The sequence below is a fragment of the Microcaecilia unicolor genome, chromosome 3 (assembly GCF_901765095.1).
Source record: "Microcaecilia unicolor chromosome 3, aMicUni1.1, whole genome shotgun sequence".
NCBI classification, from domain to species: domain Eukaryota; kingdom Metazoa; phylum Chordata; class Amphibia; order Gymnophiona; family Siphonopidae; genus Microcaecilia; species Microcaecilia unicolor.
Window position 1 is genome coordinate 507062439 of NC_044033.1, and position 26814 is coordinate 507089252.

Here is a 26814-nt window from a genome sequence, read left to right on the forward strand (position 1 = left end):
TTTCTTATCTCTGCTTCTGATCAGTGTGCTCTTTCTCTCCAGAAATTCTGGAAATGGTTCCGGAGTGATGCTTTTTGCTTGCAGAGGGGAAGTTGAAAGGTGTCTACTCAGCCTGATAGAGAAGGTTTTATACTTGTAGAGTGGTTTAGTATGAAGAGGGTCTTAAGTGTTGCCATATTGAGACAGACCAAAGGTCCATCAAGTCCAGCATCAGGTTTCCAACAGTGGTCAATCCAGTTTACAAGTACCTGGCAAGATCCCAAACAGTACAATACATTTTATGCTGCTTATCCTACAAATAAGCAATGGATTTTCTGGTCGGTGACTCCTAATGTGGAACCTTGCATGTAGCTATAATTTGGGTTCCTCTTTCCCACATGCATCACTTTGCACTTGCTCACATTAAACGTCATCTGCCATTTAGACGCCCAGTCTCCCAGTCTCGTAAGGTCCCCTTGTAATTTTTCACAATCCTCTTGCGATTTGACAAATTTGAATAACTTTGTGTCATCAGCAAATTTAATTACCTCACTAGTTACTCCCATGTCTAGATCATTTATAAATATGTTAAAAGCAGTGGTCCCAGTGAGAGGGGTAGCTAGGTGGGTCACCAGAGGAGTGCCCACTCCCCCAAATGGACTTCTGATGGTGACGGCGCCTATTTTTGATGCAATCATTTAAAATATGTACCAGCACTGTTAGCAGTCCACTCTCCGCTCCCCCTGTGCCCTCAACAGGCTACGCTTCTGGTCCTAGCACAGACTCCTGGGGAGCCCCACTCTCTACCCTTCTCCTTTGAGAATACTGACCGTTTAACCCTACTCTCTGTTTTTAAAATCTTTTAACCAGTTTTTAATCCACAATAGAACACTACCTGACTCTCCAATTTCATCTGGAGTCTTTCATGAGGTACTTTGTCAAATGCCTTTTGAAAATCCAGATACACAATATCAACTGGCTCACGTTTATCCACGTTTGTTCATCCCTTCAAAGAAATGTAATAGATTGGTGAGGCAAGGTTTCCCTTCCCTTCACTAAATCCATGTTGGCTTTCAGGCTTATTTTTGAAAGAGAAGGACGTCCATCTTTCGACATAAATTGGAAGATGGACGTCCTTCTCACAGAGATGTCCAAATCAGTATAATCAAAACCCGATTTTGGACATCTCCAACTGCAGTCCATCGCAAGGACGTCCAAATTTCAAGGGGACGTGGCAGAGGCATAGCAAAAGCGGAACTTGGGCTTGCCTAACACTTGGACATCTTTGACCTATAATTGAAAAAAACAAGGACGTCTCTGATGAGGGACTTTTTCACCTGGACGTGTTTTTATTACGAATAAGGCTCAAAAAGGTGCCCAAAATGACCAGATGACCACTGGAGGGAATCGGGGATGACCTCCTGTTCCTCCCCCAGTGGTCACTAACCCCCTCCCACCCTCAAAAAACATCTTTAAAAACATTTTGTGCTAGCCTCAGATCTCATACTCATGTCCATGACAGCGCATGCAGGTCCCAGGAGCAGTTTTAGTGGGTACTGCAGTGCATTTCAGACAGGCGGACCCAGGCCCATAGCCCCCCTACCTGTTACATTTGTGGAGAAAACATCGAGCCCTCCAAAACCCACCACAAACCCACTGTACCCATATCTAGGTGCCCCCCTTCACCCATAAGGGCTATGGTAGTGGTGTACAGTTGTGGGTAGTGGGTTTTGGGGGGGGGCTCAGCACACAAGGTAAGCATTTTATGAAGTCCACTGCAGTGCCCCATAGGGTGCCCAGTTGGTGTCCTGGCATGTCAGGGGGACCAGTGCACTACAAATGCTGGCTCCTCCCACCTCCAAATGGCTTGCATTTGGACGTTTTTGACATGGACGTCTTTGGTTTCGAAAATCACTGAAAGACAGAAACGTCCATGTCTAGGGACGTCCAAACTTAAAGATTTGGATGTCCCTGACGGTATTTTCGAAATAAAAGATGGATGTCCATCTTTTTTCAAATATATGGGTTTCCCCGTCCCTGGATTTTGCCATTTTGTAAGGACGTCCAAATTGCAACTTGGACGTTTTTTTTGAAAATGACCCACTTTGTCTCGTTAATCCATGCTTTTGAATATGCTCTGTAATTTTGTTCTTTATAATGGTCTCTACCATTTTGCCTGGCACCAACGTCAGGCTCACCGTTCTATAATTTCCCGGATCACCTTTGCAACCTTTTAAAAAAATTGGCGTTACAATGGCCACCCTCTAATCTTCCAGTACCGTTCTTGATTTTAAAGATAAATTACATATTACTAACAATAGTTCTGCATGTTCTTTTTTCAATGCTTTCAATACTCTGGGATGAATACCATCCAATTCAAGAGATTTGTTACATCTGCCAGGTTTATAGAGATTTCATTCAGTTTCTCTGACTCGTCAGCTTTGAATATAATACCATTTCTGGCACCAGTATCTCAGACTCACAGAAACAGAAGCCTGCGCAACTGCGTTGCTGATATGCAAGGGCAGGCTTCTATATGGAATGTTGCCAGTGGAATAGCAACATTCCATCTAGAATCTCTAACGACTGGATGGACCGTGCAGGTCTTTTTCTGCCATCATCTACTATGTTACTATGTTACTATGTTACTATGTTAGTAGCAACATTCCATGTAGAATCTCAAATAGGGAAAGGGAAATGGGACTTGATATACTGCCTTTCTGTGGTTTTTGCAACTACATTCAAAGCGGTTTACATATATTCAGGTACTTATTTTGTACCAGGGGCAATGGAGGGTTAAGTGACTTGCCTAGAGTCACAAGGAGCTGCAGTGGGAATCGAACCCAGTTCCCCAGGATCAAAGTCCGCTGCACTCAGGCTACTCACTGGCTTTGTAGAAATTGGTTATAAAAGATTTCCAAGATGGTATTGGAACTGCTAGTGCTTTGCTTTCTTTTCTGTGCTACATAATTTTTTTTCCTTATGATCTTTCAGCTCCTGAAAAATGCCACACCTGGAAGCTGGGGATAGCTTCAAAAAGCAGAACTGCTGATTGGCTCGGTATTTGAGGATTCACAGTGCTGTACAAGGTAGTGCACATAAGTAAAGGAAAAGTCTCTATGTTAGACGCTGGGATGAGGTGCGCTAAGGGTGAATTCTATAATGGTTGTTGTGCGCACAGCTGCCATTATGGAAGACATAGAGTAAGTCCGAATTTACACACATAACTTTAGGTGCGAGTACTCAATGGCTGTAATAAATACTTGCGCCTGACTGTTAGGCAGTTAGGCGCATAAATGCTAGTATTCTATAACCAATGAAATACATTTAAATATTTTTGTGGACCATCAGAATACTAGGTGAAACCAGTTCTTCAAGTGTGAGGCAAAATACTTGTACACCACACTCAAATCCCTCATGGGTCCTTTTTTTTTTTTTTTTGCATATATAAAATTCAAATGTATAAATAGTTTCACTCAATTTCAGCTTTCAAAAAAAAGCCAGTGCTCTAATTCTCTTATATATAATAAAACACTTATCATGCAGTGCTTCCAAAACCTGGTCCTGGAGGCACCCCAGCCAGTCAGGTTAACAAGATACCCACAACGATTATTCATGAGAGAGATTTGCGTGCACTGCCTCTACTGCATGCAAATCTCTCTCATGAATATTCATTGTGGGTATCCTGAAAACCTGACTGGCTGGGGTGCCTCCAGGACCAGGTTTGGGAACGAACGAATGAGCAAATTGATTTGTTTCTGCCTTTAAATTTCGATTGTAGCCTCTCACAGAATTCAAAATAAACTTGCACTCATATCCACAAGCTGCACTTTTGTCCAACATAGCATTAAGTTTCGCTATCATAGCTGCTTCAGGGAACATCTTACTACTAAAGACTCGGCACTTCTTTCACGTATTGTTCTGCCTCACACTTGAAGAATTGGTTTCACCCACTAATGGTCCAGAAAAATATTTAAACGTAGTTCAAAGGAGCCCTTGTTTGAGATGGTTTGTGAAGTGGGTTCAGTTCAAACTCAGGGTAAGATGCTCCAATAAGCAATTTTATTTGGACCCTACACGGTCCGTGTTTCGGCTTTTAAAAAAGCCTTCATCAGGGGTCGATCAGTGAGTGCAATTCATATGCTCCACTGTCAATCAGTATACAACTGTGCACTCACTGATCGACCCCTGATGAAGGCTTTTTAAAAAGCCGAAACACGGACCGTGTAGGGTCCAAATAAAATTGCTTATTGGAGCATCTTACCCTGAGTTTGGACTGAAGTTGGTTTCTTTTCCACTTTCTTTTGTGCTGTTGAATTTTTGTGGATATTGTGAACCCCCTTTTGGCTTTGCGGTTGTGAGGTGGGTTACCTTACCTTAAGACTACAGTTTGGATTCAAGTATTCTATAACCTGCACATGTAACTTTCTGACAATGCCCCCGACCCGCCATGCTCCTCCCAGCTCCACTCCACCTTAAATTTTTGCGCTCTGGAATTTGACAGACCAATGTTCAGAACTCCCGCAATAAAGCCCACAGCACAGAAAACTAGCTCGCCAATGCTCAAAGGAAATGGTATTCAAATTATATGCATGATCACTGTTACATGTAACTTGAGCTAAGCTTTAGTAAAAGACCTTCTATGTTGGTTGAATGTTCTAATGCATGCTTATTAGGTATATCATTAGTAGTATGCTAACATTGTACTATATTTGAACTCCAGTGCTGTTAAATGTGTATATTTTTTATACTGTTTCATTGTAGTTCTAGTATTAGGTTTCAATTTACTGTTTTCAAGTTTACCTCATTTATTGTATTTATGTTTATTCTTGTTTATTTTACTATTGTTATGCTGTTAACAAAATTATAAGTTTTATGTTAAACTGTACCTGCTGTATACCGCCTTGGGTGAATCTCTTCATAAAGACGGTTAATAAATCACAATAAATTAAATAAAATAAATAAAATATATGCGTGCTGTAAAAGCAAAATCAAGGGGAGGGGAATGTGCTTGATGCATCTGCAGAAGAGTTTTGCAGTAAGCTCTATAATATCAGCAAAATTCACCCTTTCTTTTCTGAGCACACTACCAGAACCCTCATCCACACTCTCATCACCTCTCGCTTAGACTATTGCAACTTGCTTCTCACAGGTCTCCCACTTAGCCATCTCTCTCCTCTTCAATCTGTACAAAATTCTGCTGCACGACTAATATTCCGCCAGTGTCGTTATGCTCATATTAGCCCTCTCCTCAAGTCACTTCACTGGCTTCCTATCCGTTTCCGCATACAGTTCAAACTCTTCTTATTGACCTATAAGTGCATTCACTCTGCAGCTCCTCAGTACCTCTCCACTCTCATCTCTCCCCACATTCCTCCCCGGGAACTCTGTTCACTGGGTAAATCTCTCTTATCTGCACCCTTCTGCTCCACTGCTAACTCCAGACTCCGTTCCTTTTATCTTGCTGCACCATATGCCTGGAATAGACTTCCTGAGCCGGTACATCAAGCTCCATCTCTGGCCATCTTCAAATCTAAGCTAAAAGTCCACCTTTTTGATGCTGCTTTTAACTCCTAACCCTTATTCACTTGTTCAGAACCCTTATTTTATCATCCTCACTTTAATATTCCCTTATCTCTTGTTTGTCCTGTTTGTCTGGCCTAATTAGATTGTAAGCTCTGTTGAGCAGGGACTGTCTCTTCATGTTCAAGTGTACAGCGCTGCGTACGTCTAGTAGCGCTTTAGAAATGATAAGTAGTAGTAGAAGTAAGCTCAGCTCTTGTGTGCATGTGCCAGGCAAACCTGAAAGTGAAGCACACATTAGCGCCTGTTTTCTGTGCCTTTAAATATAAGCTTTTCAATTTTTTTTTTACTTGGAAGACTTATATTTAGGTGCAGGAAACAGGTGCCAATGTGTGCTTTCACATTCGGGTTTGCCTGGCACATGCACACATGAGCTGAGCTTACTGCGAAACTCTTCTGCACATGCATCAAGCACATCTCCCCCTCACCCCTGGAGTTTGCTTTTTCAGCGTGCAGATAATTTGAAGAGCAAGTCAAATTCAAAGCACTGATAACGAAGGCAAAAAGGCACCTTGAAAAAAAGATGGCATTAGAGGCAAAAACACATAGGAAACATTTTTTTTAGGTATATTAAAAGCAAGAAGCCAGAAAAAGAGTCAGTTGGACCGCTAGATGACCAAGGGGTAAAAGGGGCACTCAGATTAGACAAAGCCGTAGCGGAGAGATGAAATGAATTCTTTGCTTCGGTCTTCATGGAGGAAAATTTGGGAGAGATACTGGTGCCAGAAATGGTATTCAAAGCTGATGAGTCAGAGAAACTGAATGAAATCTCTTTAAATCTGGAAGATGTAATGGCGCAATTTGACACATTGAAGAGTAGCAAATCACCTGGACCAGATGGTATTCATCCCAGAGTACTGATAGAATAGAAAAATTAACTTGCAGAACTATTGTTAGTAATATGTAATTTATCTTTAAAATCAAGCATGGTACCGGAAGATTGGAGGGTGGCCAATGTAACACCAATTTTAAACAAAAAGTTCCATAGATGATACGAGAAATTATAGACTGGTGAGCCTGACGTAGGTGCCAGGCAAAATAGTAGAGATTACTATAAAGAACAAAATTACAGAGCATATTCAAAAGCATGGATTAATGAGACAAAATCAACAAGGATTTAGTGAAGGGAAATCTTGCCTCGCCAATCTATTACATTTCTTTGAAGGGGTGAACAAACATTTGGATAAAGGTGAGCTGGTCAAAAATTGTGTATTTGCATTTTCAAAAGGCATTTGACAAAGTACCTTATAAAAGACTAGTACCTTATAAAAGAAGTAGTTTTCTATTGTGGATTAAAAACTGGTTAAAAGATAGAAAACAGAGAGTAGGGTTAATGGTCAGTATTCTCAATGGAGAAGGGTAGAAAGTAGGGCTCCACAGGTGTCTATGCTGGGACCACTGCTTTTTAACATATTTATGAATGATCTACAGATGGGAGCAAGGTAATTACATTTGCTGATGACACAAAGTTATTCAAAGTTGTTAAATCGCAATAGGATTGTGAAAAATTATAAGAGGACCTTACGAGACTGGGAGACTGGGCATCTAAATGGCAGATGACATTTAATGTGAGCAAGTGCAAAGTGATGCATGTGGGAAAGAGGAACCCAAATTATAACTACGTCATGCAAGGTTCCACGTTAGGAGTCACAGACCAAGAAAGGGATCTAGGTGTCGTCGTTGATGATACGTTGAAACCTTCTGTTCAGTGTGCTGCTACGGCTAAGAAAGCAAATAGAATGTTTGGTATTATTAGGAGAGGAATGGAAAACAAAAATGAGGAAGTTATAATGCCTTTGTATCACTACATAATGCGACCGCACCTTGAATAGTGAGTGCAATTCTGGTCACCGCATCTCAAAAAAGATATACTGGAATCAGAAAAGGTATAGAGAAGGGTGATGAAAATGATGAAGGTGATGGGACAACTTCCCTATGAGGAAAGGCTAAAGCGGCAAGGGCTCTTTAACTTGGAGAAAGATGACTAAGGTCTATAAAATAGAGGTCTATAGAATAATGAGTGGCGTGGAAAGGGTAGATGTGAATTGCTTGTTTATTCTTTCCAAAAATACTAGGACTAGGGGGCACGTAATGAAGCTACAAAGTAGTAAATTTAAAATGAATTGGAGAAAATATTTCTTCACTCAACATGTAATTAAACTCTGGAATTCATTGCCAGAGAATGTAGTAAAAGCAGTTAGCTTTGTGGGGTTTAAAAAAAGGTTTGGCTAACTTCCTAAAAGAAAAGTCTATATGCCATTATTAAAATGGACTTGGGGAAAATCCACTGCTTATTTGTAGGATAAGCAGCATAACATGTATTGTACTGTTTTGGGATCTTGCTAGGTACTTGTGACCTGGATTGGCCACTGTTTGAAACAGGATGCTGGGCTTGATGGACCTTCGGTCTGTCCCAGTATGGCAACGCTTATGTTATTGAGATGGACATGGGGGAAGTCACTGCTTGCCCTGGGATTGATAGCATGGAATGTTGCTACTCTTTGAGATTCTACATGGAATGTTGCTACTTGTTGGGATTCCGGAATCTTTCTGTTCTTTGGAGTTCTACATGGAATGCTGCTACTATTTGGGTTTCTGCCAGGCACTTGTGACCTGGATTGGCCACTGTTTGAAACAGGATGCTGGGCTTGATGGACCTTTGGTCTGTCCCAGTATGGCAACGCTTATGTTATTGAGATGGACATGGGGGAAGTCACTGCTTGCCCTGGGATTGATAGCATGGAATGTTGCTACTCTTTGAGATTCTACATGGAATGTTGCTACTTGTTGGGATTCCGGAATCTTTCTGTTCTTTGGAGTTCTACATGGAATGCTGCTACTATTTGGGTTTCTGCCAGGCACTTGTGACCTGGATTGGCCACTGTTGGAAACAGGATGCTGGGCTTGATGGACCTTCGGTCTGTCCCAGTATGGCAACGCTTATGTTATTAAGATGGACAAGGGGGAAGTCACTGCTTGCCCTGGGATTGATAGCATGGAATGTTGCTACTCTTTGAGATTCTACATGGAATGTTGCTACTTGTTGGGATTCCGGAATCTTTCTGTTCTTTGGAGTTCTACATGGAATGCTGCTACTATTTGGGTTTCTGCCAGGCACTTGTGACCTGGATTGGCCACTGTTTGAAACAGGATGCTGGGCTTGATGGACCTTCGGTCTGTCCCAGTATGGCAACGCTTATGTTATTGAGATGGACATGGGGGAAGTCACTGCTTGCCCTGGGATTGATAGCATGGAATGTTGCTACTCTTTGAGATTCTACATGGAATGTTGCTACTTGTTGGGATTCCGGAATCTTTCTGTTCTTTGGAGTTCTACATGGAATGCTGCTACTATTTGGGTTTCTGCCAGGCACTTGTGACCTGGATTGGCCACTGTTGGAAACAGGATGCTGGCCTTGATGGACCTTCGGTCTGCCCCAGTATAGCAACAGACTTATGTTCTTATTGCATACAGAAATAGTTGTGAGTCTGTGAGGCTGGATGCCTGAATAAGGTGATGGGGCAATTCACTCATAAACTCTTCATGTTTTGGAGAGAGGTGAATGAGATGGTAAACAGGGCTGGACAGCATACAGTGCAGCAGCTTTGCTTCAGTTTGATTGTTCTCTTTAATGTCGTGTGTCAAAAGCACTCAAGAACTCATCAGTAGAAAAATGCAATAAAGGTAAGAAAATGCCTCCTTTAGCAGCCATTGCACTGTTTGTCTGTTGCATGACAACTACAGTGTGCACTTTTATTATTGGTAATCTTACTATATAAATGAAGCGTGACCGACGCGGCACGTCACAGATCACTCCCGCGCCGTCTGTCGTTTACAGGAGCTACCCCGACGAGCTGCGAGAGCGCTTCTTAACCCGGCTCCTGCTGTTTCCCCTCCCCTCATCTGGAGGCGGGGGGCTGCCGAGGGGAAACCCATGTCAAAGCGGAAGCGGAGGAGTAACGAGGTGTGCGCAGACTGCAGCGTGCCCGGAGAGGCTGTAGGCAGCAGCAATGGTTCTCTCTCCTTATACTTGCTCCTGTCAGCGCTCGATTTCTGCCTGCAGCACTAAAGATGAAGTCGGAGAGCTGAGAGGAGCAGGTATAAGAAGAGAGAGAGAATGTGGACTGGGGCGGGGGGAGGAGTGAGGGTTCAGGAGTTAACAGAGAGAGAGAAAGGGGACCACAGGGAGGGGGTAGGGGATTCAGGAGAGCAGGAAAATTACTGGTAGAAGGAGGGCAGAGAGAGAGAGATGTTTGAAAGGTACAGATGCTGGGAATAGGGGATGAAAAAAACAAGGGAGACTGTGGTCATGGAGTGCAAGGGAGAAATGGTGATCATGGAGGGCAGGGGATAGCTGGTGCCAACGGAGGCAGTGGCGTTCCGTGCTTGGCTGACACCCAGGGCGGATTGCCGCTGCGCGCACCCCCCCGGGTGCAGTGCAACACGGCGTGTCCCCCCCGGCATGGAACGGCACCCCCCCCCCCCTGGCGTGGACCCTAACCCCCCCCCCCCCGGCGCAGTGCCTCTCACTCCCTCCGACAGTCCCCACCTGCCTACCAACTGAGCTCCGGCCGGCACCTCCAATCTGCACGCTGCTGACTTTAAATGAAGAAAACCGTCTCGTCGTTGGCCCTTCACTACTGAGTCCCGCCCTCGAGGAAATAGGAAGTTATATCAGAGGGCGGGACTCAGTAGTGAAGGGCCAACGACGATAAGGTTTTCTTCATTTAAAGTCAGCAGCGCTGCAGATTGGAGGTGCTGGCCGGAGCTCAGTTGGTAGGCAGGTGGGGACTGTTGGGGGGAGTGAGAGGCGCTGCGCCGGGGGGGGGGGGTGGACGGAGCACTCCCCCCACCCGTTGACACCCGGGGCGGACCGCCCCCACCGCCCCACCCTTGCTACGCCAGTGAACGGAGGGGAAGTAAAGGGAAAAGAGGAGAAAACAGGAGGAGACTGTGATCGGGAAGGGGAGAAATGGTGCCCATGGAGGGGAAGGGACCTGGAGAGAAGAGAGCCAGGAGGAGATGGTCATACACACTCACACTCTCTCTCTCTCAACTCACTCTCACTGTCTCTCTCTCTCTTTCTCACACACAGACAAAATATTACAACAATAAGGGAATTACATTTCACAAATAAAAAATGCTGCCCAATTTAATGGGCTAAACGGCTTGTAATGGAATAAATGAAAACCTGCAGAGGTTATTTCTTTTTTCCAGTTGGCATGGAAATACATCAGCTGTGCAGCACAGCTTGGCAAGGCCTGTCATCCTGCCTTTTCATCTGCAAAGCAGGTATTTCTATATGTTGAAATCTGACACCTGGATCTTTTTGTTCCATCTGTGGCTCTTGTTTAATTATTCACATGGACAGCTGCAGTCACAGAAGAATTAAAAAAACGACAACAACCCTATGTTCATCCTACATTTATTTATATCCTGAGGGTGAAAAACACTTTCTAAGCTGCTTACCAGCCCACAAGTAGTGTGGGTGCCATGTTAGGCACCCTGAATGTACAGAATGAAAACTATAAATAAAAACAATAGGAAGTGATTACCTTTTTATTTAAGAAATACTTTTAGTCCACCTGATATACTTGAAAGCAATTAAAAAAAAAAAAGCAAAACCACATAAACCAGAAAACTCAATAAAATCTCATTCTTTATTACTCCCGTGCCCCCACCCTTGCCTAGCTTGTAAACACCTGTTCAGTCACCCTGTTAGCTTTTTACACACCTATAACATTGCCTTGAAATTATTTCAAGCCAGGCTGTAACACTCTACAAATAAATAGGGCATTTCGGGAGCTAAATGACTGAATTCCTTCCATGTTCTGTGCACCAGTTGGGCAGGGGCCTATCCAAGGTCAGCCAAAGTGCTGTGGTGAAAAATTGTTGACGTGAATCGTTTGTTTACTCTTTCTAAAAATACTAGGACTAGGGAGCATGTGATGAAGCTACAAAGTAGTAAAATTTAAAATAAATCGAAGAAACGTTTTCTTCACTCAACGTATAAACTCTGGAATTTGGTAAAAGTGGTTAGCTTAGCGGGGTTTAAAAAAAGGTTTGGACAGCTTCCTAAAGGAAAAGTCCATCGACCATTATTAAAATGACTGAACTTTTTTGGGATCTTGCCAGGTATTTGTGACCTGGATTGGCCACTGTTGGAAACAGCATTCTGGGCTTGATGGACCTTTGGTCTGTCCCAGTGTGGCAATACTTATATACTTAATAGATCATCCCAAGAAGTGCTGTTGGCTGCTTAAGCTACAATTTTGTAAAGACACACGGAATGGCATTTTAGAAAGGACATTAAACGGCCCTTTTACTAAGGTGCATAGGCGCCTACACGCGTCCAATGCGCGTCAAATTGGAACTATCACCTGGCTACCGCCCCGGGCGGTAATTCAATTTTTGATGTGCATCCAAAACACAAGGTAGAAATTTTCTACGACATTGCGCTTACCTGGTGATAATCGGCAGTATACGCATGCTGATGATTACCGCCCCGTTAACGTATGAGACCTTACCACTAAGTCAATGGGTGGCAGTATGGACTCAGGCCGAAAATGGATGCATCCTTCAGAGTTTATCTCCTTTTGTCACACCATTACATCAGGTCGTAAGAAGGCTTCTCTGCTATATAAAAAACTTCAGGATCTATATGCCGATGCAGTTGCTCCATTGAGGATGACTTGGGAAGCGGAATTAGGTTTGGATGCGTCTGAATTTGATTGGTCTACTTTCTGGGTTTACTCCATGCGTCCCACGAAGTCAGCAGCAATATCTCAATCCTCATATTTCATCTTCCACAAAGCCTATTGGACTCCTGCTCGAGTGGCCAGAATCACTAAGAGTGTCAACTTCAACTGCTGGTCTTGTCAAGAAAGAGATGGTTCACTGGCACATATGGTTTTCTACTGTAAAAACGTCAGAGCTTACTGGCAACTAATTTGGTCAAAAATGTGTCTTATCTTTCACTTGCCTGAGTCCACTGCGCTCTCTTATGAGGTTGTGATCTTACGAGCTTCTTGTCCTACTATCCCTCTTTTGGAGTCTGATAAGAAATTGTATAACATACTGCTAGCTGTGGCCTTGCATTTAATTGTCTCCAATTGGAAAAATAATGTGTACCTGAATTATAATGAATGGTGGAGTTATGTATGCGTGATCAGGAAATATGAAACAATTTTGGCCCATAGACGTCGAAACATTAGGTCTGTTTTGAGGACCTGGGCTCGTTTAGACCTTTTTTGTCAGGAGCCACATAGCACTCCTTGACCTTGTGTAACCCTGCAATTTGTCTCCGGGTATTGCCATGGAACTTTGACTTTGATTATGCTTATGATTTTTTTTTTTTGGGGGGGGGGGGGGGGGGGTTAATTTCCGGGGGGGGGGGGGTTGTTTGATTTTGTGTTTACTTTTGTATTCTCTGTATGACAAAACCTTTAATAAAAATATAATTAAAAAAAAAAAAAGAAAAATGGACCTGCCCGCGTCCAAAACATGCACCTACACCAGCGCAGGCTATTTATTGGTACGCCTTAGTAAAAGGCCCCTCAGTTCAGAAATTAGGCATCCAAGTCAGGATGTCTGAAGCAGGGGCGTAGCCAGACTTCAGCGGGAGGGGGGGGGGGTCCAGAGCCCGAGGTGAGGGGGCACATTTTAGCCACCCCCGGCACCGCCGACCCCCCATTTTTAACCCCCCCCCGCCATTTTTTACCCCTCCCGCCGCCACCACCACCTTTGACCCCCCCCCCCCAGCACTAACCCTTTCGACCTCCTTTTCCTGCTGCCGCCGCCGTTGAGTACCTTTGCTGGCGGGAGTCCCCAACCACTGCCAGCCGAAGTCCTCTTCTCTGGCGCAGCCGCGTTGCTGATCTGCAAGGGCAGACTTCTGTTTCTGTGAGTCTGAGGAATATTTTATAGATAAATTTGGAAATCATCAGATGTTCGAAATTTGTCTGTAGAAGCCTCCGCGTCAGTGACCCCTGATGCCGGTGCGGTAGCACCGAAACACGGCCCGTGTTGGGTCTTTCGTCTGTAGAAGCCTCCGCGTCAGTGACCCCTGATGCAGGTGTGGTAGCACCGAAACACGGCCCGTGTCGGGTCTTTCTTCAATCAAGTTCACCATTAAAAGTTTTTTTAAACGAAAGAATTGTGTCCCTTTTATTTTGAAAGGCCCTTTGTGCTCTTTTTTTTGCTTTGGACTCTTTTCCGTACTTAGTTCCCTCTCTCTGTTACACAATAGAATCTGAAGCTGTCACGGAAGCTTTACCAGTTTCACTTTTGGAAGTGACATCAACCACTGGGGGGATTAAGAGGGTGACCTCCCTTAATGCTTCTAGTGGAGTGATGCTTGTTCAGAGCACTTTTCTGACGACTTGACATCCCAGGTAACGGGGTTTAAATCTAGACATCCATTTTTTTGGACACAGACCATCCATTCCCTTCCTGAAATGGGAAAGAAAAGCCTATAGGAACATGACTTGCCAAACTGGGTCAGACCAGTGGTCCATCTAGCCCAGTATCCTGCTTCCAACAGTGGATAATCCAGGTCACAAGTACCTGGCAGAAACCCAATTAGTAGCAACATTCCATGCTACCAATCCCAGGGCAAGCAGTGGCTTCCCCCATGTCATAGTAGCATATAGTAACGTAGTAGATCACTGCAGATAAAGACATGTACAGTGCAAGCTCAGTTTTTGCACATGCATGAAAACTGAGCATTGCCTGGATGCTGCCATTGGGTGGCTCACTAAAGCTGCCACCGACTGCTGAGCTGGAGGGAGTTCTGGGAACCTTCGAGGAGGTCTTCAGTTGGCAGGGCTTGCGGATCCCTACAAGCTTAGATATTTACTCCCGGATTCTATAAAGTCCGCCTAGAGATCAGCGCTGAAATGGGCACGGATTCTATGCATGTAATTTAATAAGCTTAATAAGCTAATGAGCACTGATAACAGCGCTTAGCCGTTGCCAGAGAATGTGGTAAAGGCGGTTAGCTTAGCAGAGTTTAAAAAAAAGGTTTGGACGGCTTCCTAAAGGAAAAGTCCATAGACCGTTATTAAATGGACTTGGGGGAAATCCACTATTTCTGGGATAAGCAGTATAAAATATTTTGTACATTTTTGGGATCTTGCCGGGCATTTGTGACCTGAATTGGCCACTGTTGGAAACAGGATGCTGGGCTCGATGGACCTTTGGTCTTTCCCAGTATGGCAATACTTATGTACTTAGCAAGCAATAATGAGCAGTAATTGGCAGTGACTAGAATTTAGGTGCACAACTCGATAAGTGTATTCTGTAACAATGTGTGCCAAACGTCTAAAGCATGCAGGCAAAAAGCGGTATGGTTATGGGCAGGGAAATAGGCATTTCATGGACGCTCTGAAGCTTACACGACTAATATGGCCTAGGGCACCTAAATCTACGCGCAGGGATTTACACCAAGTTTTCATTGGTGTAAATGGATGCACGTAGTTTTAGTCACTTAAATATAAACTAAGTGTATTCTATAATTAGTCGGTACTGATTTCAGCGCCAGTTTTTTAGGCACCATATATAGAATCTCCCGCTTAATGTTTTAAGTTGAGTTGGGGTGGGGGGCATGGGGGGAGGAGTGGTGTGAAGGGGGGCAGGCTACGGAAGGACACTGTACCTGCCCATTTTGGTAATTTGAGGTCTGACTATGCCACTGATCACTGTGTTTTTTCTAGCAAAAAAGGTGCTGGTACTCAAATGCTAAGCCACCCTTCAGGGCCCCCTGCAACCAGTCACAGAATCTATGACAAGGCAGAATTGGTGTGTAGGGCCTGAGCTCTTTCATTAAAACTTGGGGGTCCATGGGTCAATTTTAGCAGACAATGGAAAAGGTGCTGGTACTCAGTACCCCCAAGAAACCCCTCAAATAAAGCCCTGCCACTGATGCATACAGTACATGGACATAGTTGCATCTGTCTCAGATCAGGTGTAAACTGGTGTGAAAGCATTTACACTACTGGAGATTATTGTTAGAACTTAAGGTCGTAAAGGCACATTGGTAAATAGACATGTTCTGGGAAATCTTTTATAAGCATTCTGTTATAAAAATACCTCCATGTGACTACAGTAAGGGTATTTATTTATGCTAAATTGAACTGTGCATTGGCATGAACTTATGCTGGTTGTTCAGATAACATTGTGGTTGCATGTGTTGTGGAAGTACAACATTATTCTTCAGTGTGCAGCACTGCGTACGCCTTGTAGCGCTATAGAAATGCTAAATAGTAGTAGTAGTAGTATTCACAGGCCCGTGCCAAGGGTCTGTGCCGCCCCCCCCCCCCGCAGACGAACAGTTGGCGCCCCCCCCCGCAGATGAACAGTTGGCACGCGCGCCCCCTCCCCCCGTGAAGATGATCGCGGCGCGCCCTGGGGGCCTTTAAATCTTTTACTTGCAGTCGCAGCAGCGTCTGTGAAAGTGGAGCGCTGCCGACGTCTCCCTTCCCTTCGCGCTGTTGGTTCCCTCACTGAGGGAACCAACAGCGCGAAGGGAAGGGAGACGTCGGCAGCGCTCCACTTTCACAGACGCTGCTGCGACTGCAAGAAAAAGATTTAAAGGCCTCGGCGGCGCGGGGCGAGGGTAAGCACCGCGGCGGCGCCCTCCAGAGGTGGGCGCCCTCCTGCGGTGCTTACCCCGCTTACCACATCGGCACGGCCCTGAGTATTCAAATGTTTTAACTGTGATTTATTCTCTTACAGGAGTCCGTAACACTGAAGAGAGCATCATGAGTTGGTCATTCCTACGGGATCTCTTAAGCGGAGTCAACAAGTATTCCACTGGCATTGGCAGGATCTGGCTGTCCGTCGTGTTTGTCTTCCGCCTGCTGGTCTATGTAGTGGCAGCAGAACACGTATGGAAAGATGAGCACAAGGAGTTTGAGTGCAACGCCAGGCAGCCCGGATGTGAGAACGTTTGCTTTGACCACTTCTTCCCCATCTCCCAGGTCAGACTCTGGGCCCTGCAACTGATCATGGTATCTACCCCTTCCCTCCTCGTAGTCCTGCACGTTGCGTACCGGGAGAACAGGGAAAAAAGATACAAAAAGAAGCTTTACAAGAACACGGGAAGCATGGACGGTGGCCTGTGGTGCACTTACGTCATCAGCCTCATTTTCAAATCCATTTTCGAAATCGGTTTCTTGGTTTTGTTCTACAAACTATACAACGGGTTCAACGTGCCGCGCCTTGTGAAATGCGACATGGACCCTTGCCCCAACACAGTAGACTGTTACATATCTAGACCCACAGAGAAAAAGGTTTTCCTTTACTTTGTGGTTGTGACATCTGTACTGTGCATTGTGTTGAACGTGGCCGAACTGACCTATCTCATCTTCAAACAGTTCACCAGATGTTGCCTGAAGAGGTACACTCAGCGAGTTAATAATAATCGATGCGACTGTCAGAAGCTACAGTACGTCAAGCATGATGACACAGCCTTCGCTGCTCCAGTACAAACGGTAACTTCTGACGTCAGCTCTAATACGTCAGAAAAATCAGAAAGGATGTTACCCGCTGAATGACTGTTACAGCATCCTTTGGGGCCTAATGACTAAACTTTGGTCCAACAGACACAAAACGGGAACAATTCTTTCATTCATTTGGCCCTTATATTTCTTAGGCTTGGCCTGTCTTTGCTGGCAACTCCAAGAAAGCCCCTTACCCTGTGAAAAATGATAAACTGTTAGATATAAGTAACTAGTAAAAGAGCCCCGTTTCTGATGCAAATGAAACGGGGGCTAGCAATGTTTTCTTCTGTGTGCATGTGGGAGTGTGTGTGTCCCTGCCCTCTGGCCTCTCTCCCCTCCCCCCTCTGAGTCCTTCACTGTTACAGAGCCAGCGATTTGATTTCATGCTCTGCTGTTTTCCTTCACTGACTGTGTTACAGAGAGGGCGGGGCAGACACTCATAGGGAAACCGGATATCTCGCCCCCTTCACACTTCCGGCTGGAGGCTTCATAGAACGTTGGTGTTGCTTTTTATATAGAGAGATTTTTTTTTTAAAAAGCATATAAGTCGATCTCATGTATAAGATGAGATGTCAGAGAGATTCATGTGCTGCGACAGTGGTGCGGGGGAGGGGGGGTTACCAGTACTTTTCACAGCGCTATGGGTGTTACCCGTAGATAAGATGACCCTGTGTTTTCCACAGCATTTGTCGGCTTACATTTCTTGACTTACAGTTGAGTGTATATGGTAATTTAAAGTTTTTATATTTTCTATTGGAGGGGATTGGGCAGGGCCGCCGCGAGGGGGGGGTGGACAGCGGGGATAAAATTCCTCGGGCCTCCGGGGGGGCCCGGCGCTGCCGCCGCAGTCTGGCTTGCCCGCCCTCCGTCGCTCCCTGGCACTGAACTTAAGTGCCTCACTTTCGAAAGTGCAGCAAGCAGCGGCAGACCACTCCTTCCTTCCGTGTCCGGCCCTCGCCTGATGTAACCCGTGAGGGCGGGACACGGAAGGAGTGGTCTCCTGCTGCTTGCTGCGATTTCAAAGGTGAGGCACTTAAGGTCTGTGGAGAGGGTCCGGGGGTGGAGAGATGGCCCGGTGGCAGGTGGAGGGGGGGGGGGGGCCCGGCGACCTAGGGGGGGGGGGGGGGCGGCCCTGTCCCGGGCCTGGCCCAGTCTCTCGGCGGCCCTGGGACTGGGTACATACCTCTGTGGCCTGCAGTACCAAACTGAAGATTAGAATGGTGCTTACAGGTGCATTGGTTGTAGTAAAAGCAAAAATAGAGGTTTGAAATGTGTGTTGGTTTTATTTATAGGGAACAATTTTATAAGCAACTTGTGTGTGTAAACCAGCTTTACAGGTATAAATATGTGCTTATAATACTGTTCAGGAGTGCACAACACATACATGTCAACTACGTGTACATTTTCTGGGGGGGGGGCATAGGAGGAGTTGGGGTAGGATCAGCACTTATGCATATAGGTTAAAAAATACATGTATACGTGTCAATTGTTACTGACACTTGAGAACATAAGCGTTACCATATTGGGACAGACCGAAGGTCAATCAAACCCAATATCCTGTTTCCAACAGTGGCCAATCCAGATCACAAGTACCTGGCGAAATCCCAAAAGAGTAGCTGGTCTTGTCAAACAAAAAGGAGGAGCAAACCTCACGTGAACGTGAACAAGTCAAAAAAAGTGAGGTAGATCCAAGGAGGATATCAAGTAGTTTTTATTGGAAGAACAGCTTAAAAGACGACCCGACATGGCCGTGTTTCAGCCCAGAAGGGCCTGCATCAGGGGTTTTGGTGAATCTCTGATGTTATAGTAGAAGTGCTTAACAACGAGATTGTGGATGAGGTTCTTGCTGTTAAATCCTTGTGATATCCTCAGCAGATCAGCAAAATTCGCCCTTTCCTCTCTGAACACACCACCCGAACTCTCGTCCACGCTCTCATTACCTCTCGCCTGGACTACTGCAACTTACTCCTCACCGGCCTCCCACTTAGCCATCTATCCCCCCTTCAATCTGTTCAGAACTCTGCCGCACGTCTCATATTCCGCCAGAACCGATATACTCATATCACCCCTCTCCTCAGGTCACTTCACTGGCTTCCGATCAGATACCGCATTCAAGTCAAGCTTCTCCTTCTTACCTACAAATGCACTCAGTCTGCTGCCTCTCACTATCTTTCTACCCTCATCTCCCCTTACGTTCCCGCCCGTAACCTCCGTTCACAGGATAAATCCCTCCTCTCAGTACCCTTCTCCACCACCGCCAACTCCAGGCTCCGCTCATTCTGCCTCGCCTCATCCTATGCTTGGAATCAACTTCCTGAGCCCTTACGCCAAGCCCCCTCCCTACCCATCTTCAAATCCTTGCTCAAAGCCCACCTCTTCAATGCTGCGTTCGGCACCTAACCCTTACCGTTCAGTGAATCCAGACTGCCCCAATTTGACTGTCCCTATCGGACCGACCGTTCACTTGTCTATTAGATTGTAAGCTCTTTGAGCAGGGACTGTCTCTCTTTGTTAAATTGTACAGCGCTGCGTAACCCTAGTAGCGCTCTAGAAATGTTAAGTAGTAGTTGTAGTATTACATATAGCAGTGATTTAACCAGAGCTGAGATTGTGATGTCATAATGCCTCATTCCACCAATGCCTAAGAGCCAACCTCATCAGTGATGTCACAATGGCTTGACTGTCCTATATTTGTCTCACTCTTATCTATTAGATTGTAAGCTCTTTGAGCAGGGACTGTCTCTCTTTGTTAAATTGTACAGCGCTGCGTAACCCTAGTAGCGCTCTAGAAATGTTAAGTAGTAGTAGTAGATCAAAAGCGCTGAAAAAGTGGCCGTCCAAACGGCCGTGTCGGGTCATCTTTTAAGCTGTTCTTCCAATAAAAACCACTTGATATCCTCTTTGGATCTACCTCACTTTTTTTTGGCTTGCTTTTAGCTGGGCTTGTCCTCAAGGTATCGTATTTTGATAGAGCCAGCTGCCCTGGCTGCCCATTAAAGCCAGGATTATTTTCAAATTGTGTGTTTTTGTCTTTCAAATATTTTATAGCATGACACCGGATTACATGTAGCCCTTTACAACTATTCCTTATGCAATATAACCTCTGGTTCTAAGGATTGCCTTAGACTTCATCTCCAAGATTGCACGAGAGTGCCCTATAAGTCGGTTCACTGCGCAGCCTTTAGATACCAAGGTGTTAAGTGGTGGAACTCACTGCCAACGGCAAGCAAAGGTAGGCCTGATTACTTGGTATTTCGCAAAAGACTGAAAGCTTTTCTCTTTCAGAGGTTTCTACCCATTGATGGGGTGTTTTAGATTGTACCTGGCCATCAATGGTTTATTATGTAGTTCTTATTTATATCTTATCTGCTCTTACCTGATATTTTGTTTATGATATTGTGAGCCATATCAGAGAGGAGGAGTGGCCTAGTGGTTAGGGTGGTGGACTTTGGTCCTGGGAAACTGAGGAACTGAGATTGATTCCCAGCACAGGCAGCTCCTTGTGACTCTGGGCAAGTCACTTAACCCTCCATTGCCTGCCGCATTGAGCCTGCCGTGAGTGGGAAAGCGCGGGGTACAAATGTAACAAAAATAAAAAATGCCTGTTGTTTTATTTATTGTAAGCCACATTGAAATCGAGTATATTTGGGATAATGTGTGGTATAAATCCTAAATAAATAAATAAATAAAATACAGGAATAAGCAGTGGATTTTCCCCAAGTCCATACTAAAAATAGCTTATGGACTTTTCTTTTAGGAAATTATCCAAACCTTTTTCATCCTTGCTAAGCTAACTGCTTTTACTACATTCTCGGACAACAAATTCCAGAGTTTAATTACTCTTTGAGTGAAGAAATATTTTTTCTCCAATTTGTTTTAAATTTGCTATTTAGTATCTTCATTGCATGCCCCCTAGTCTTAGTATTATTGGAAAAAGTAAACCAGCGATTCACGTTCCACTCCACTCATTATTTTATAGACCTCTATTATATCTCTCCTCAGCCGTCTCTTCTCCAACTGAAAAGCCCCAGACACTTTAGCCTTTACTCATAGGGAAGTCGTCTCATCCCCTTTATCGTTTTCGTCGCCCTTCTCTGTACCTTTCCTAGTTCCGCTATATCTTTTTAAAGATGCGGTGACCAGAATTGCACACAGTATTTGAGGTGCGGTCTCACTATGGAGCGATACAAAAGCATTACAACATTCTCATTTTTGTTTTCCATTCCTCTCCTAAATATTCCTAACATTCTATTTGCTTTCTTAGCCACCGCTGCACTCTGAGCAGAGGGTTTCAACGTAGCATCAACGATGCCACCTAGATCTTTTTCCTGGGTGGTGACTCCTAATGTGAGATCTTGCATCATGCAACTATGGTTTGGGTTCCTCTTTCCCACATGCATCACTTTGCAGTTGCTCACATTAAACGTCATCTGCCATTTGGATGCCTAGTCTCCCAGTCTTGTAAGGTTCTCTTGCAATTTTTCACAATCCTCTTGCGATTTAACAACTTTGAATAGCTGTGTCATCGACACATTTAATTACCTCATTAGTTATTCCTATCTGTAGCTCATTTATAAATATGTTAAAAAAGCAGCGGTCCCAGCACAGACCCCTGGGGAACCCCACAATCTATCCTTCTCCACTGGGAGTACTGACCATTTAACCCTACTCTCTGTTTTCTACCTTGAACCAGTTTTTAATTCACAATAGGACTTTACCTCCTATCCCATGACTTTCTAATTTCCTCAGCAGTTTTTCATGAGGTACCTTGTCAAATGCCTTTTGAAAATCCAGATACACAATATCAACCGGCTCACCATTATCCACATGTCTATTCATCCCTCCCTTCAAAGAAATATAGTAGATTGGTGAGGCAAGATTTCCCTTCGCTAAATCCATGTTGGCTTTGTCTCATTAATTCACGCTTATGTATATGATCTGTAATTTTGTTCTTTATAATAGACTTACCCTCACCAGTCTATAATTTCCCAGATCACCTCTGGAACCCTTTTAAAAAATTGCCATTACATTGGCCACCCTCTAATCTTCCAGTACTATGCTTGATTTTAAAGATAAATTACATATTGCTTACAATATCTCTGCAAGTTCATTTTTCAATTCTGTCAGTACTCTGGGATGTATACCATCCGGTCCAGGCAATTTGCTAACTCTTCAGTTTGTCAAGTTGCACCGTCACATCTTCCAGGTTTGTTTCAGTTTCTCTGACTCGTCAGCATTGAATATCATTTCTGGCACTGGTGTCTCTCCCACATCTTCCTCAGTGAAGACTGAAGTAAGGAATTCATTTAATCTCTCCGCTATGGCCTTGTCTTCTCTGAGTGCCTCCTTTATCCCTTAGGACTAGATTCAGTCAATGGTGCAGAAATTTGGGATCCCAAAAAAAAAATCCACATGGAGCGCTATTCTACAAGCAGTTCTCCGAGTTGTATGTCATTTACAGAATAGCACTTACAGCTGATATCTGTGCAAAACTTTAGGCACAAGGATTTACACCAACTGAAACCTGGTGTAAATCCTGGCACATAAGTTTATACCTGGCGCGTTATTTAGTAATACTGCGTGCTTCTTTAGTGAGCACTCCTGGCCTGCCCATGCACCTCCCATGGCCATGCCTTCTTTTGAGTTGCATGCTATAAACTTTGTGCTCAAATCTTTATAGAATAGCGCCTAGCAAGATGCGCGTGCAAAATCCTATTTGGAGCCAATTAACTGGAATAATTAGTTGCTAGCACCCAATTATTGCTAGTTCATGACTTGTATAGTGCTGCATGAGTCTGGTAGCGCCTTGGAAATGTTGAGTAGTAGTAGTAGAGCCGGTGGGGGGAGGCGAGGCTGGTGGTTGGGAGGCGGGGCTAGTGCTGGGCAGACTTATACGTTCTGTGCCCTGACAATGGCAGATACAAATCAAGGTAAGGTATGCACAAAACGTAGCACATATGAGTTAATCTTGTTGGGCAGACTGGATGGACCATGCAGGTCTTTTTCTGCCGTCATCTACTACGTTACCCAGTTAAATTGCATGCGCTATTTGGGCATGCAATCTTGGGTGCTATATATAGAATCTGGGGGATGATGCACAAAGTTACACCTGCCTCAGAGTAGCAGCTGAACACAAACAAACAGTGGATCCAGAAAGAGTCCTCTCACAGAAGGAACAAGGTCTTTATTTCAAATTAATAAAAATGACCCGACACGAGTCGTGTTTCGGCTGTAAAGGCCTGCGTCAGGGGTCTATAAATGAACAAACATAAATATATGAATGATAAAAACCACATTAATACATATATAAAAGGCACACATATAAAAAACAAACAATGAAACATCATGTATTTATATAAATAAACGTACCTATCAATTTCCAATAAAGAAATAATCTTGCAGAATAAATAACACACAGTTAACTTTCCGCTGAGAAATCTATAACAAAAAAATGATAAAATCGTATCACAAAACATATCATAAAATCAATTTGTCACATTGACATATAATGGCAATACGAAACATATCAAAAATATTTTAGAAATATATATATTTATATATATATAAAGTAGCAGCTCTCATTTGTCACTTTCATCAATGTACAACATTAATGAAAATTGTTTTAATATCACACAAATTTATTTTATTTGTTCATTTATTGGGATTTATTAACCACCTTTATAAATGGATTCACCCAAGGTGGTGTACAGCAGGTATAGTTTAACATAAAACTTACAATTTTGTTAGCAACATAAGAATTGTAAAATGACCAAGTATAAACATAAATACAACAAGGGGTCCTTTTACTAAGGCGCGCTAATGGATTTAGCACATGCTAACAATTAGCATGCACTAAATGATAAGATGCCTAGGAATATAGGGGTCCTTTTACTAAGCTGTGGTAAAAGGACCCCTGTGGTTGCATCAGCACGTGGGTTTGCTATGCAGCGAAGCCCCCTTTTACCGCAGTGGGTAAAAGGCCTTTTTTAAATTGGACATGGTTGTGTGATAAGTTAACCAGTTGCCATACAGCCATTCAAGGGCGTAGCCAGATGGCCAATTTTGGGTGGGCCTGAGACCAAGGTGGGTGGGCATGGAATTCACCTCCCCCCTGGTCCCCCTCCAGTTTGCCCCTCTTTTCACCTCTCCCTTCCCAGAAACACCAAATATGAAATACTTGAGCTGGCGGAGATCCCCAAACCCTACCAACTGAAGACTTCCTCTTCCTCCTCGAGCAGCCAGCACTCTTCCAAACGGCAGCCGGCCGCACTTACCTTAAACTGATGCTGCTGTCGGTAGGAAGTGCATGCTCAGTGCTTTTGCATGTGCAAAAACTGAGCATGTGCAGAAGGGGCCGGTCTCAGCATCAGCTCAAGGCAAATGCTGCTGGCTGCCCAAGGAGAGAAAATCTTCAGCTGGCAAGGTTTGTTGATCCCCACCAGCCACAAGTGTGTCACAATTTTGGGTGAGCCTGAGTCCAAAGTGGGTGGGCCCCTGTACTCTGCAAAGTACAAAATTAAAAAAATTTTTTTTACAAAATGTACATTTCACAAAGCAGGCACATCTCAATCTTTAAAAGAAAATATTAAATAAAAATATATATTTTTTCTTTTCTACCTTTGTTGTCTGAGCACTTTATTTTTCTGATTGGGCTGGTCCCACTTTCCATGTGTCAGTCTTCTAAATTCTTTTCCATTTCTTCTCTTTCCTCTTGTCCTCTTCCTTTCCCATTCAGTCACCAAGTCCCACTCATTTTCTGCTCTGTTCCCCTTCCCCCCACACCCCTAGCCACATCCATCTTCTGCTGCTTCTCCCTCCCTCCACCCACACCTTCTAGTCTAATTCATCCTTCTGCTCCCTCTCCCTTCCCTCACACCCCCTAGTCCCAACCATCTTCTGCTCCTTTTCCATCTCTCTCTGACTCTCCCCCCCCCCCCCCCCGTGGTTTCATTTTTTTTAACCCTTTGCAAGCTGGTCTCGCCCCCATCTCTCTCGCTCTCCTTCTAGCAACCGCCCCCGCCGCCACAACACTGGAGTCTTCCAGTTCTTTCTCTCCCTCCAGCTCCATGCTGCCCGGTATCATCCCCTCCCCCTAGTCTTCCAATCCCTCGAGTCACCGGCAGCTTCATCGAGAGAGCAGTACAAACACTGCTTTAGACCTGTCCCTGGAAGCCCTTCTCTCTCCTACAACTTCCCGCCTACACGAGAAAGGGAAGTTGAAGGAGAAAGAAAGGCTTCTGGGGGCAGGTCTAAAGCAGCGTGTTACTGCTTTCTTGCTGACACTATTGGCAGATTGGAAGGCTTGGGGGGGGGGGGGGGGGATAACTGGTGCTGCGATGCTGGAAGGAGAGAAAGAAAGAAGAATGCATTTTGGAGAGCTGCTGTTTCCTGTCGGCTGCGGGGCTATGGCAGAACTCAAAGGCTGGCTGTGCAGTGATTGGAGGAGCAGGGAAAACTGGGTGGGCCTAAACTGAGATTGAGGGGGCCTGGGCCCACCCGTAGCTACGCCCCTGGATCAACAGGGAGAAGAAGATAAAAGCGGAGAGGAGGAAGGAGACAGAGATAGAAAAGAATACTGGCATAGCAGGCTGGATTGTGTGGACCTACTATCCCCCCCCCCCCCCCCATACATTGCCCAAATTCAAAGGGGTGAGCCAAAGGTCTGTTGAAATAAGTATGTCTTGAGGGCTGTTTAAAATCAGTGTGGGAATGATGTAGGCATAGCGTACTGGAGATGGTGTTCCATAATATAGGACCTGCCACAGGGAACATTATCCTAAGAGAAGCCAGAGGAATCTGTTGGATAGTAGGTATTGTTAATAGCCGTTGATCAGAGGAATGAAGAGTCCAGGAGGGCACATACGGTATCAGATATTGCGTAAGGAGCTGTGTTTTTTAAAAATTAGTTTCAAAATATGTATATCCCACTTTAAATCAAAGCATACACAATATAAAAAGACCAGCAATAAAATTTCATACTGTCAATACATCATTAACTTAGAGAGAGATCTGTTGAGACAAATCAATCCCTAATCATTCATATATGCTTTCATAAAATAAAAAGTCTTCAACAATTTTTTACATTTCTGAAAATCTGCACAAAGTCTTAAATATCCTGGCAGACAGTTCCACAAACAAACTCTAGCTATAGAAAATGCACAATTTTTTTTGTTTCAGACAAACAGCAAACAGAAATTTGCAGTTGTTTCTTCCATCATAGAGTGTAATTCTCATTGCGGTTCATACATGAGTAAAGAATCCACAAAATATTGTGGAAGTGGAACCTTTCTATATATACATTGATGTATCAATGAATCTTATATTGTACACAAAATCTAACTGGTAACCAGTGTAAGCATTTCAAAGTGGGAGAGATATGCTCAAACCTCTTTACTCCCCCAATCAAACGTGTTGCTGCGTTCTGAACAATTTGTAAAGCTTGAATTTTAGTCGTGTTCAGACCTCAGTAAAGAGGTTGTCCTGTACTAAGTGTTTTACGGATTAAAGTTAAGAATTTATACTGGACACGGACATGAACAGGGAGCGAGGATTGACATGATTCGACCTCCAGTGATTAACTTAACTGCCACTTTCTGGAGTGTCTGAAGGCGGTGGAGCTCATGGCAGTAAAGTCTAGCGAAAAGGGAATCACAACAATCAATATTAGAGAGAACTAAGGCATGGGTTAGGACCCATAGCGCATCAAGCTCTAAGAATGGGTACTGGAGTGAAAGAATTTTACGAAGTTGT

The 26814-nt window shown here is 44.3% G+C and overlaps 1 protein-coding gene across 2 annotated transcripts in view; it reads left to right on the forward strand.

The window, feature by feature from the left end:
* Nucleotides 1–17333, forward strand: part of GJB7 (gap junction protein beta 7) — a 45972-nt gene extending 28639 nt beyond the window's left edge. Inside the window, exons 2-3 of one of the 2 annotated variants that reach the window (XM_030195643.1) lie at nucleotides 2974–3068; nucleotides 16298–17333. In XM_030195643.1, coding sequence (XP_030051503.1) covers nucleotides 16324–17118 — 795 coding nt within the window. In that variant the 5' untranslated portion in view covers nucleotides 2974–3068; nucleotides 16298–16323 and the 3' untranslated portion in view covers nucleotides 17119–17333. Of the gene's footprint in view, nucleotides 1–2973; nucleotides 3069–3129; nucleotides 3183–16297 lie in introns of those variants that run through there. The other variant, XM_030195644.1, reaches the window with a different exon arrangement.
* Nucleotides 17334–26814: the final 9481 nt, after the last annotated feature.